At 27.8% G+C, this 12,675-nt stretch overlaps 1 protein-coding gene across 4 annotated transcripts in view; it reads right to left on the minus strand.

Annotated features, from left to right (window-relative positions):
- The window catches only part of LOC127062429 (ABC transporter G family member 20), a 48,776-nt gene that overhangs the window by 18,192 nt on the left and 17,909 nt on the right, over positions 1–12,675 (minus strand). The window contains exon 1 of one of the 4 annotated variants that reach the window (XM_050990647.1): positions 9,104–10,119. The exons of the other annotated variants lie outside the window; for them this stretch is intronic. Coding sequence (XP_050846604.1) covers positions 9,104–9,114 — 11 coding nt within the window. The 5' untranslated portion in view covers positions 9,115–10,119. Of the gene's footprint in view, positions 1–9,103; positions 10,120–12,675 lie in introns of those variants that run through there. 4 annotated transcript variants of the gene reach the window in all.

Genomic DNA, 12,675 nt, shown 5'->3' on the forward strand with positions numbered 1-12,675 from the left:
GTATTAATTAGTATAGTAAATATAAATATAAAATAAAAAAAATAGTAAGATAATAAATTAATTTTAGAAATTAATATTTTCAATGTTATATTATAACTGATTAAAGTATATAATCAATTATTAAAAAAAAAAAAAAAAAATACAGGATGTTCCATAAGAAAAACTAAAGATCATTCAAGTTCCAGTTTAACAGGAAATCCGGCAATTTATTTCGTATTGAAATATTTGATAAATGAAAATACGTATATTTTTTTAAGTTATATATATATATATATATATATATATATATATATATATATCTATTTTTTCCTATTAATATTCAACTAATTCTTAATTTAAAATAAATCTGTATATATTTATATATTATTTTTATGTAAAAAAGAGTTATATGAGAAATTCTAAACCTTCAAAAAATTAATCATTTTCTAAATCCTCCAATTATAATAATGACCACAATTTAGGTCAATTTCTAATTAATTACCAAATCATTACACGAGACCATTACATTACATATCTTTAAACGATTTTTTTTCTCTATGATTAAAAAAAAAATAATAACATTTAAGACAATCTAATCGAAGAAAAATATTTCACAAATATTCATATACGAATATCTTACAAAACGGATATCTCGAAAAGAAACATATTACGCATATATAGTTTACATCAATGCTCGAGTTCCATAAAAGAGACGAAGAGATAAGAAAAAAAAGAAAAAGGAAAACAATAACAAAAAAAGAAAAAATAAGAAAAAAGAAAGAAAGAAAAAAAAATAAATGCTGCGAATAGCAAGTATAATCTTGATAAAGTAAAAGGAAATAATACAACAAATTTCTGGTTAAATTTGTCAATATCAATCTATAAACATAAGCATTTATATGTATATATGTGTATCTACGTATGTCGTACGTACTCTACGTATGTATGTACATATGTATGTACACATGTATATACATACGTACGTAATAAAACGATGCTTAGTATTCGAAAATCGAAATCCAAGATGGTGGACACAGTGCGAGCAGAACGGACGACAGTGGTGCAAAGATTACGCAAGTCGGCATTCCGTAGAACGCGACGTATCGCGAGGACGCGTGTGGAAAGAGTACGCTCGTGAGTTACTTCGTTTTCTGGGCCATGGTCGAAACTCAAATTCTCGGTCGGTAAACGCGTTGATCCCACCCGTTAGTATCTCTTTTGCAAGTGAAAGATATCTTACAAGAGAAAAGAGAGGATACCTAAGAGACTTTCCCCAGACTTTTATACGACTTTTGTCCGACTTCCTATCTCACAAGAGAGAACACGTGTATCTTTTACTTGCATATATATGTATGTAATGTGTGTATGTGTGTGTGTGTGTACCTGTCTTATCACTCTCTCGTCTTTGACGACGTCATTCGAAGATCCAACGCCATTGATTATCTTGTCGACAATAATTTTCATTATTCCTTTGATTATTTCACGATTTATTTGGTTATACCTTCTTTGTAATTTTTGTCTTCCTACTTATTCTTTCTTCGTTTCCTTTCGTTTGTTTGTTTTTTTTTTGTTTTCTTTTGAAAGTATTGAGTATATAAATATAAATGAATTAAAATACTTTTTCGAAATATGATTAAGAATTTGAAAAAGAAAGTATATATATATATATATATATATATATATATATATGTGATGTAGTAAAAAGAAAGGAACAAGACAATATAAAACAAAAAAAAAAAGAAAAAGGAACGAAAAGAAATATATATAAATAAATCCATTTTATATATCATATATTACACCTTAATAACACATTTGCATCTTGCAAGGGTCATCGAGATCATTTATTTCCTTTATACTACAAAATTAATTTTAATATTTGTAATATGACAAATATAATATGTATATGCGTATTTTAAATATATTTTTTCCCAAGACGTGTTTTACAATTATAATATCCTTCGAATATATTAGTAAATAATAAGACTCTATTAGAATGCAAATAGATGTATAATGAAAATAACCACTTTGCGTTTTCATATTTCTAAACTGATCTACAACGTCCAGTTAATGTAATTAACACCGTCAAGATGAGTCAGAGAGCGTGTGTAATCATGTTACAACGTTAGATGCGGTTTCTTCCTTACATTTGTCATTTGACCATTCATTTGTTCATTCATTGATAACTATTACAAACGAAATACATATATATAAATTTTTTTTTAATGTAACATTCAGATAAACATTTCGTTAAATAATGCTAATAATTCGTAAAAAAATTACCATCCCTTTATCTTGTATTCTCTATCTCGCTATTTTTCTAATGGCACTCTCTCTCTTTCTTTCTCTTTCTTTAAATTGCAAATCTTGGTACCATTCTCATTTCCCATTGAACCTTACATAATCCGATAGAAAGTGTCGAAGATAATAATTGACCGAGGACGTTCGAGTGAGTCAACCGTCGTTTCGTCGAAATAATGTAGAAATCAAAAGAGAGAAAGAGACGTGATTTATATAAAAAAAAAGAAAGAAAGAAAAAAAAAGTAACACCAAAACAAAATATAAACATTTCATTATTTTTCTTTCGATTTTACGAGTGGATGTTTTTATGTCGTCTGGAAGCAAAAAAAAAAGAAGAAAAAAGTACAAAAAAAGAAAATAAATTCCAAAAGGTAAGCGGTGAGGTATAATACGAACGTAGTGGCCTGAGGTTCGAAGTTAATCAACGTAATACGTGTAACTTTTAAAAAGATGCTTTTATAGTTTGGATAATATGTCCCTCTCGGTCAAACAAAAGCTTATTTGTTTGACCGTATGCGGTATGTAATAATAATAGCTATATTTTATATCCACAAAGGCAATGGCCACGGGCACGTGCGTCAATGATTCTGTTATGCCAAACGGACGGACTCTCAATTAGAAATACGTGCGATGATTTTAATTAATCGAAATGTGTCTGTTACAAAAAAAAAAAAGAAAAAAGTCTTCCATCTTCTCTCGAACTCCTCTCCAACACCTACCCCCGTTTTTTCCCCGTTCATAACAATTTGACCTTGAACATACACGGTTTCATCGGATAACGCAACGTTGCTGACCTTAACTGACCTTGCTTTTTTTTGTTCTCTCTCTTTTTTCTTTCTTCCTTCTTTTTTTTTTATTTTCTTTGCTCGTTTGTTACACTCGTCTATGTATTTATTAATTTCTTTCTTTTCCCTTTCGTTTCTTTCATTTTAATTTTCAATATCATTCGGTCAATTTAACGATATTTCGTAAACGACCAATTGTTTCATTGTCGTAAATTCTTTTTTTCTTTTTTCTTTTTTTTTTAATCTTTGTTTCTTTCTTCCTTTAATAAGAAGGACGATTTAGTATCTACATATATATACGTATACTTATACGAAATATTTCTCGTGTACGTTCTTCGATTACACCATATTTCTTTTATAATTTAAAACGAGTCCTAACCTTGACTCAATTTCCATTGAACGAGTACGATTCTCTTACGTAGTTGATTTTAAGTTCGAAGCTTGGGTCATAAGTATGCGTTCGGTGACACCAACCAAAAACCACGACCTTCTATCCGATTTCGTCGTACTGTATATAAATATATACATACTCAATGTATTTCAAATGTCCGATAGATTCTTACCTTCATAACGATACATAAATACTTTTAACTGTACATATATGTACATGTATGACCGATTTCTATTATTTTATTTTTTACATTTATCTTTTACTTTTATTTTTTACTTTTATTTTTATTATAAATAACGCAATAGGAATGATTTTAGTTAAGAAAAATAATTCTCGAAAATTTGAAGATGATAAAAATATCAATCGTCGCGTGTACGTGTGTGCGTGTGTTAAATCTTGTGATCTTGCGATTTGTTTAGATTTTTTTATTTTATTCAATTTTTTCATACGATTAATATTTATCTTGATATTTAAATTGTGTTTTTAATATTTAACAGAATACTTTCATTTCTTTTTTATTTCGTTCATTAATTAATTTAATTCTATATAATCATTTCAAATTTGATTATTTATTCGCTATTGTACTTTCTTTATTTTTCTTTAAAAAAAAAAATGATTTTTATTAATGTATACTTATGTTAAATTGAATTTGTTTTTTATCTATAATGATTGAATATTTGAATGTTTCATTTTTTTAAATTTGTCTTATGTTGCAAATCATCAGATTTAATTCTTTTACAAAGATAATAGAATTGTTTAATTTCTCGTTCCTCTTTGTTTCGCTTTTATTTTCTTTCTTCTTTTTCCTTTCAAATAAATTTTTCTTCCACATGTTCAAATCGTTCCAACTAACAATTGGCTGATTTTCTTTCGCATGTCGATGCCACTTTAGGAATAAAAATTTCTTTAAAGGATAATACGGTCAAGAGAGATCCATTCTGGGCAATTTGTGATACGTAATTCTTACACGATTACGTGGCAAAGGGATCGCAATTTCTTTTTTTTTTGGTATGAAACATAAAATAACGAGAACAATGATAGCCAATAATATTAAATTACATAAGTGACGGTCTTTTTTTTGTATGTAAGTAAGTACATAAGTAGATACATGCATAGTTGAAAAAAAAAGAAAAAATAAATTATATACGATTTTTGATTTCATTTGATTGCAAAACTCACTTTATCACCTATTATTATTATTTTATTATTATTTTATTCAATTGCCATTTACAATCTGATTTGCATTAAAAAGATCTGCAATGATTTATATATCAATGAATAATCCAGAAAAAAAACTTTTTATTTGATTGCAATGCATATCAAATGATTTATGTTATACCAAATATTTCAATTAAATTTTATGATATATATATATATATATATATATATATATATATATATTGCATTGGCCAATAAGTACAGTGTCATAATTTTTATAAATTTGTATTATAAATGAATAAAACCGAATGGATATATTTTTATTTGAAAATATTTGATATCTTATATCCAAATAGATAACACTATAGAATATTTTTCTTTTTTCATTGAAACACTACAATATTTAATATTTAAATAAACGATATTAATATTTTTTCGATTGAAAATTTCATGACATTATTTTTTGACCAATTCGTCATATACTATGTATTTGATTAAGTTTATTTGATTCGTTGGTAAGGTATGTATATATAATACGATTGTATGTACATGTATAACTCGTAACTCTTGAGGAAGCGTTCGTTTTCGTTGAAACGTGAAAGCGTGCGAAACTTGAGGCAACAATCGATCCTACGTCTAACTTTAAACTGGTTTGGAATATTCTCTTAATCCTCTAACGTCGTATATGTTATTTTTTTATTTCCGATATATTTTGTCTCTCTCTCTCTCGCTCTTTTTCTCCTTTTTTCTTACTTAAAAAAGCTTTTAGGCTTCTAATTAGATATCTTACGATTTAGGCTTGTAGTTATGTAATTTGAAAAAGGAACTAGCCTATAAAAAGTCTCCGAAGAGATTAATTGGGTTTTAAAATTATTTAGGAATTTTTAGCCCATCAAGAAACTTTTAATTCTAATAGTCTTATTTTCATAATTATTTAAATTATTCATAGGAAAGATTGTACAATATGGAGTTGATTATAAATTTTTTTGATCTTTCTTAGAATCGTAAAATAATTTCCTAATCTTGTTGGTTTACCATCTTTAAAAAAAAAAAAAGAAAAGAAAAAAAGAAAGGGAAAAAGATTAGTTTAAAAATAATCTCGAACGAAAGAGATTAATTGATTTTTAAAATCACCTACGAACTATATTTATTTTACTTACTACTTGTTAATAAAGACTTTGCTCGTTAACATAATTGCAACATTTCATTAATCATCTATTCGCAAAGATCAAAAAAGCGGAAAAACATTTAAAAGCGAAGTCTATCACAATGTGAAACAAAAAAAAATAAATAAAAGAACTTGTACTTTAATAAATTTTTTTTTTTTTATTACTACTATAAGTGTCGTTCTTTTTTCTTTTTATTTATTCGATTGTTTTTTTTTTATATGCTTTTATAGATAAATGATGAAATATCAAAATAATGAAACTATTTTTATAGAAAACGAATATATTCGCAAATACTTGAGGTGAGAGAAGACATACCGTTGATTTTCTCGACAGGATGATGTTGCAGTTTCCGCGTTAGATAAAAAGCATTAGAAACACTACTACAATAACGACGAAGAATGAATGTGACCGTAGGATGTAATCAGTTTTTTTTTTTTTTTTTGATGTTTTACGAGCCAGTATGTTCTTTCTACCGAGACTTATCAAGATTTTTCTTTTTTAATTATTTATTTACTTCTTTATTTTATTTATTTAATATTTATTTTATTACTATTCTTACATTCTCTTTTTTCTTCCAAAGAAATCAACAAATGAAATTTAATAATCAATTTATAAGCTCATCGTATCGCTAATAAAAACGGCTATTTTCCTTTTATCGAGATATTTATATTTTTCAAAAGAACATAAAAATCGACAAATATAATTTAAGGAAGAATTTAACGATTTCATGATCGAACATATAAATAAGGACGAAGTTATAGATTACTATAACAAGAACATGTATGAATTAAAGACGTTTCTCTTGGAAAAAAAGTTGAGAATTTCACGTCGAAAGATCGTAAGTAAATTCTATTGGATTTACCGTTGCGAGAAGATGGAGACGGTATTGGACAATACTTTAGCGTGTACACTTGGCAAACACTTGCATTTTCCTTTGTACCTTCTAGAAAGTGTATTTCTCTCTTGGTCTTTCACATCGTTCGTTCGTAGCCTTACGACCACATCATCATCGTCGTCGTCATCGTCATCGTCGTCGTCGTCGTCGTTGTCGTCATCGTCATCGTTGTCGTCGTCGATGATTTCTTTGTGAAATTCTTTCAAAGCCATTTGTTTAATGCACAGCTAATTAACGCTCCGATGATTTTATCTTACGCTTTAACTACACCGAAGACAATCCCGTAAATAATTTCTTCCTTTATTCATTTTTTTTTCTTTTCCTTTTTTTCCTTTTCAATTTTTATTTGATATTATAATAGAAGGATGCTTCGTCGTACGTAAAATTACTTATGCATATACATATGTATAAATTTGTAATTACGTATATATCGTAGAATAAATATACACAATAAAATTTTTAACTTCGATTCAATTCGAATCCAAAAATGAAAGACAATTTTTGATATCAATGATATGTACTTATATATGTATATACATATGTATGCATATTACTCATCTTTATACCTTATTGTAAACTCAATAAACTTATAAGCTCGAGAGGTGAAAGCGAGCCACTGATGCCAATACTACACGGATAACTCTGAAGATTTTAATACGTCTTCTTTATTTAATGCTACGCCAACGAGAGGATCAGACTCTGACCATTTAAAATGAAATGAAATTATCTTTATATTAATTTTTACTTAACACGTGCTAATACATCGAACGAATAAATTATCTTACGACATAAAATAACATTCTTTTCTTCCTTCTTTTTTCTATCTCTCTCTCTCTCTTTTTTCTTTTTTTTTTAATTAATTATATATTCATTATTGAAATATTAAAAAAAAACGTATGAACGTATGTATTATAAAAAAAAAAAATGTGTAAAATGTTATATTAAAATTAATACGTAATTTACTAATTTTTATATACTAATCAATCATTATACAATATTTTATATAACGTATAAAAATGATTTGATTATAGCTAATATAATATATAATAATAAATTAATAAATAATTATAGATAATTATTTGAAAAAATTCAGGTTTATCGATGATAAGAATAAATTTGGTGATAATAGAATCACAATTGAATTTTCTAAAACGAAGATGTGTAAAATGAAACGAATATAAATAAAATTGCAATCACAGATTGAAATGAATCTCTTTCATGATACTTGATTAAAATACACATCGATCTTCGTTACGTTCGACTCGGATATTCGGAGTTGAAGATTTGGCCATCATCCGATACTTTCAAATCTCCTCCGGCATATCCTGTAGATTAGTTAATTTTACAAAATTTATTCGTTTATATAATATATATATATATATATATATATATATATATATATATATACATTCACGTGTATAAAAGAGAAATTTTCTTTGCGTCAGTATAATTGATATTTCCAGAATATATTAAAAAAACATAAAAATAATCACGCAAAACAAATTATTTTATTCATTTGGCTGATTAGTAATACTAAAATTTTTATCGTACAGAAAAAAAAAGAAACAAAAAACAAATGTCGATACTTCGGTCGAAATTTTCACAAACGAATTTATTAAAAAATATTTAACGAAAAAAAAAAAAGAAAAAAGAAGAAAAAGAAAGAAAGAAAGAAAAACTATGACATTCAAATTGTTAATATAATAATGATTAAATAATATTATTATCTTTATTTCTTTGTTTTTACGACACGATTATAAATAATTATACGAGAGTTTCTGATCATGAAAACTCTTCACGAAGATTTCTAGAAATTCTATGGCGTCTAACGAAACTAGGCTACTTAAGATCATTGGATAAAGATCTACGGTATTGTTTACGGTATCTTTATGACGATCAAGATCTAAAACTTTCTTCGCGTAACCAACTAACGATAATATATAAAAAGAAAAAGAATCTGATTTAAAAATCGTTAAAGGAACTTACGAAAGACTCTATTTCAGGGATTTCCATTTCCAAATCGAAATACATGATTTTAAACCCGGTTGTCCTTTCGATTCGTATACACACATACACACGTATATATATATATATATATATCACATGTAAGTATCCAAATATATAGTGTAGTAAACGATATTACCTCTCACTTACGCGCGTTTATGCAATCGATCGAAACGTGCACACAGGGCATCGATGTTAGTGTCGAAGTAATATATATATAAAAGATATATCTCAAAGAAAAAAAAAATCGAAGCAAAAAGAACAGGACAAACTTATAAAAAAGAAAGAAAAAAAATTCATTAACATTCATAATCATTAAGATTACGTTCGACTACGTTTTTAACGTGGATCAAAGAATTTTTTTTTTCTTTTCATTTCCTTTTTTTTTTTTGAACACTTTTCTAACACTTCTTCTAACACTTACCTTCCAATCATTGATCCTATTTTTTTCTGCTATCCTTTTCTTATTTCCTTATAATTTTCGGCCGCGACAGTGTCTCCTTTCTTTTTTCCTTCTCTTTTTCTTTTTTCCTTTTTTTCTCGGATGGTCCACAGTAATAATAAAAATGAATACACCAGAAATCAAAAGGATTTGTAACACGAGAGCGTTCGAACGTTATAATCCTTGGAGGAATTCTTCATCGATGTTATGTTCGTTATCATCAACGATTTACTCACACGATCAATATACATACATATGTATATCGTTGTGAGAAAAAAAATAGGAGAAATATTTTTCTATTAAAAAAAATATATATCTCTTCGTTTGATTTTTTTCTTTTCTTCAAGCGGTCACACAAGAAAATACATAAGTACACTGTGTGTAAAACGACATTTAAAAAAAAAATTAAAGAGCGCCGTTAGAATATCGTTATCGTTACCGACTATTTAAGAGATTTAACAGAACGATTTTATAAAAACCGATTCGTTCTTGTAATATAAACCGGGAGAGAGGAAAAAAGGAAAGTACAGTAGCAAATACGAATATTCGTTTTTACAAATGTGCAATTAGCGTGTGTTCGTTTGCGTATACAATCAGACAACACCAATATAATCTCTCTTTTTCGATGCCCCACACTTCTAATACCTCTTGCTCTTGCTTAGAAAACTAATTTTAACTCTCCTATGGAGAGTAGAGTAGTCTTCGAGAATAAAAATCGCGCACGAAGAAACCCGGTGGAATCGCGATTGGGGGTTGATTAAATTTCTTTTTTAAACGAAGACGGGAATTTCTTTCGATTTTTTTCTCTATTTCAATCCTTGTTATTTTTTTCTTCCTCTTTTCGGAGAACCGATGAACCGATATACACAGACAAACAAACAAAAAGAGAGAGAGAGAGAGAGAGAGAGTACGTTACAAGTAGTCGCGATCCGTACCGATGAACGATTCTATGCGAACTAACGAATTATTAAAACGCGACGCCGTTCTGCGTACACTTTCTCTCTCTCTGCTTGCTTACTTGCTTACCAGCCTATCTACCTGCCTGCTACCTCTCTGCTTACTTGCCATCGATTCTTAGGGTGGGAGATGAAATCCCTCTCCTCACCTTCATTCAGCATCCTTTCGAGATTCTCTCCCTCCCCACCCTCTCACTCACTCTCTCTCTCTCTCTCCCTCTCTCTCTCTCCCTCTCTCTCTCTCTCTCCCTGTCTCTCCTTCTCATTCCATCTCCCTCTCTGTGTCTACCTCTCTCCCTCTCTCCCTCTCTCTCTCTATGTGTCTACCTCTCTTTCTTTCCGTGCCTATCTCTCTCTGTGTGTGTGTGTCTATTTCTCTCTCTTTCTCTCTCTTTCTATGTATCTACCTCTCCCTCTCGCACCCCTAATAAATTGCTGTCTATATTTCTTGCTTCTTGTTTTTCTTTTCTTCATATCTTTCTATATCTTTTTCCTTCTCTTTCTCTTCGTTTCTTTTTTCGTTGTTTTTCATTTCTTTTTTTCCTTTTTTTAATTCCTTCCGAAAGTATTAATTCAAATGTACTAATGTAATACTAGTTATGCATATTAGCATATGAATTTTTTTGTCTGCATCGTCGATCTATGTTACATAGAGTAGATATGTAATATCGATCGGTATATGTTGCTTCGATTTATCTTTCATTTCAATTGAATCATTTTTTTTTTTTTTTGGTGTGATAATATCATCTGTTTGTTCTTTTCTTTTATTAAATGTAATTGTTAAATATAATTGTTGTAATCATTTAATCGGTACTTTCTTAAAGGAGGGTTTCTATGGGTTCTGCGAGAATGTCTATTATGCAGCGATATACATATATATATATATATATATCTTTCTTTCTTCCCTTTTTTCAATGCTTTTTTCTTTTATCACTTTCTTTCGTATTCTTCTTTCAACCTTCTACTTACTCCTTTGAAGTCGGCGGATTAACTATCTTGCAAGATCGACGACTTTCGAGACTTCTTCGGTCAGTAGTAACAGGTAATACGTCAGAATGAGCACGTTCGAAGCAAACAGGTCATGATCTTGGAACTTCTTTCTTGGAAAACTTACATTACGATATTTAATATAGACACACATATACACATACAATTTCACGATTGGTTTTAACACTATTGCAAATCACATCCCACCTTTGTCTCTTTCCAGCGTTCTTTCTCCGAAATTTTCATGCTTATCGAAAAAACTAAATTTAGTCAAACGACCTTGAATAAATACGATCATTATTGCTGGATAATACAAGTTATTTCTCCTTCGAAAACAGAAATATATATATATATATATATATATATTGAAAGAATAAATTTATTTCAATGTTTTTGAATAAATACAATTTTTATCGATATTAAGAATTATTTTTTCTTTTCTTTAAGATATGAATATTTATAAAAAGAACAAGTTTATTGCAATTACTTGAAGAAATGTAATTTCTATTTTTCGATAATACATATCGCCACTCTTTGCCTCCCAAAAATGTTTATATTTATGAAAAAAAAAAAAAAAAATAAAAACAAAGAAAAAAGAAAATCACTTAATCATTTATTTCGATGTCATCGAAAAAGTACTATTTTTATTATTCCGTAGAATAAAATTATTTTCCTTTTTCAAAAAAATATTTATACTTATTAGAATAAAAAAAATATTCATTTCAATGTCATTGAACAATAAAATATTCGAACGAATCAAAGAGTGGAACATTTTTCATCGCTTTAATATTTAAGTTGTGTTGTTATGTTCGACGAGAAAAGATATGTTTCTATCTCCCTTTCAATTTGTAAATCTAATTCGTTTTTAAAGTATCGATCGAAAAAAAAGAATTTTTTATATTTTTATTCAAATTTTTTTTCACAAAAGCTGGTCAAAAATGTAATGAATGAATAGAAAGACGAAGAGAGAGAGAGAGAGAGAGAGAAACACTGATAATAAATATATTATGCAAAAAATAAATACATAAGTACATAAATACATATATATCCTCGTTGAGGCTAATCACTGTGACGAAAGATTTGTATTAGAATAATCTCTGTACATATAACTACATATATGTATACACTCCTATATATATATATATATATATATATATATATATATATATATATATATAAATATAGTATAGTATATATATACTATAATATGTATGTATACTCATGTATATATATATATATAGATGATGTGTAAAATGCTTGTGAATATTTTCTTAACAAATGTTACCTTGTATGGTGTTGATAAGATTACGTGGAATTTCTTGGTAAGAAATATGAGCTTTTTTCTTTTTCTTTTCCTTTTTTTATTTTTTATTTTTGTCAGCATTTATCGTAACATATGTATGTGTGGGTGTGTTATGTGTTTGAAATATGACAAAGCACATTTCTCTTTTCTTTCGAATTGACATTTAGATATTAACATAAGAACAAGAAAAAAATAAAAAAGAATACATGAAAAGATTAAAAAACAAAAAAATAGAAAAGAAAAGAAAAGAAAAGAAAAGAAAAGAAAAGAAAAAATTCTGCATATCTGTCAAAAATTTCAATTCTCGT

This window comes from Vespula vulgaris, chromosome 3, assembly GCF_905475345.1.
Source record: "Vespula vulgaris chromosome 3, iyVesVulg1.1, whole genome shotgun sequence".
In the NCBI taxonomy this organism is placed as follows: Eukaryota; Metazoa; Arthropoda; class Insecta; order Hymenoptera; family Vespidae; genus Vespula; species Vespula vulgaris.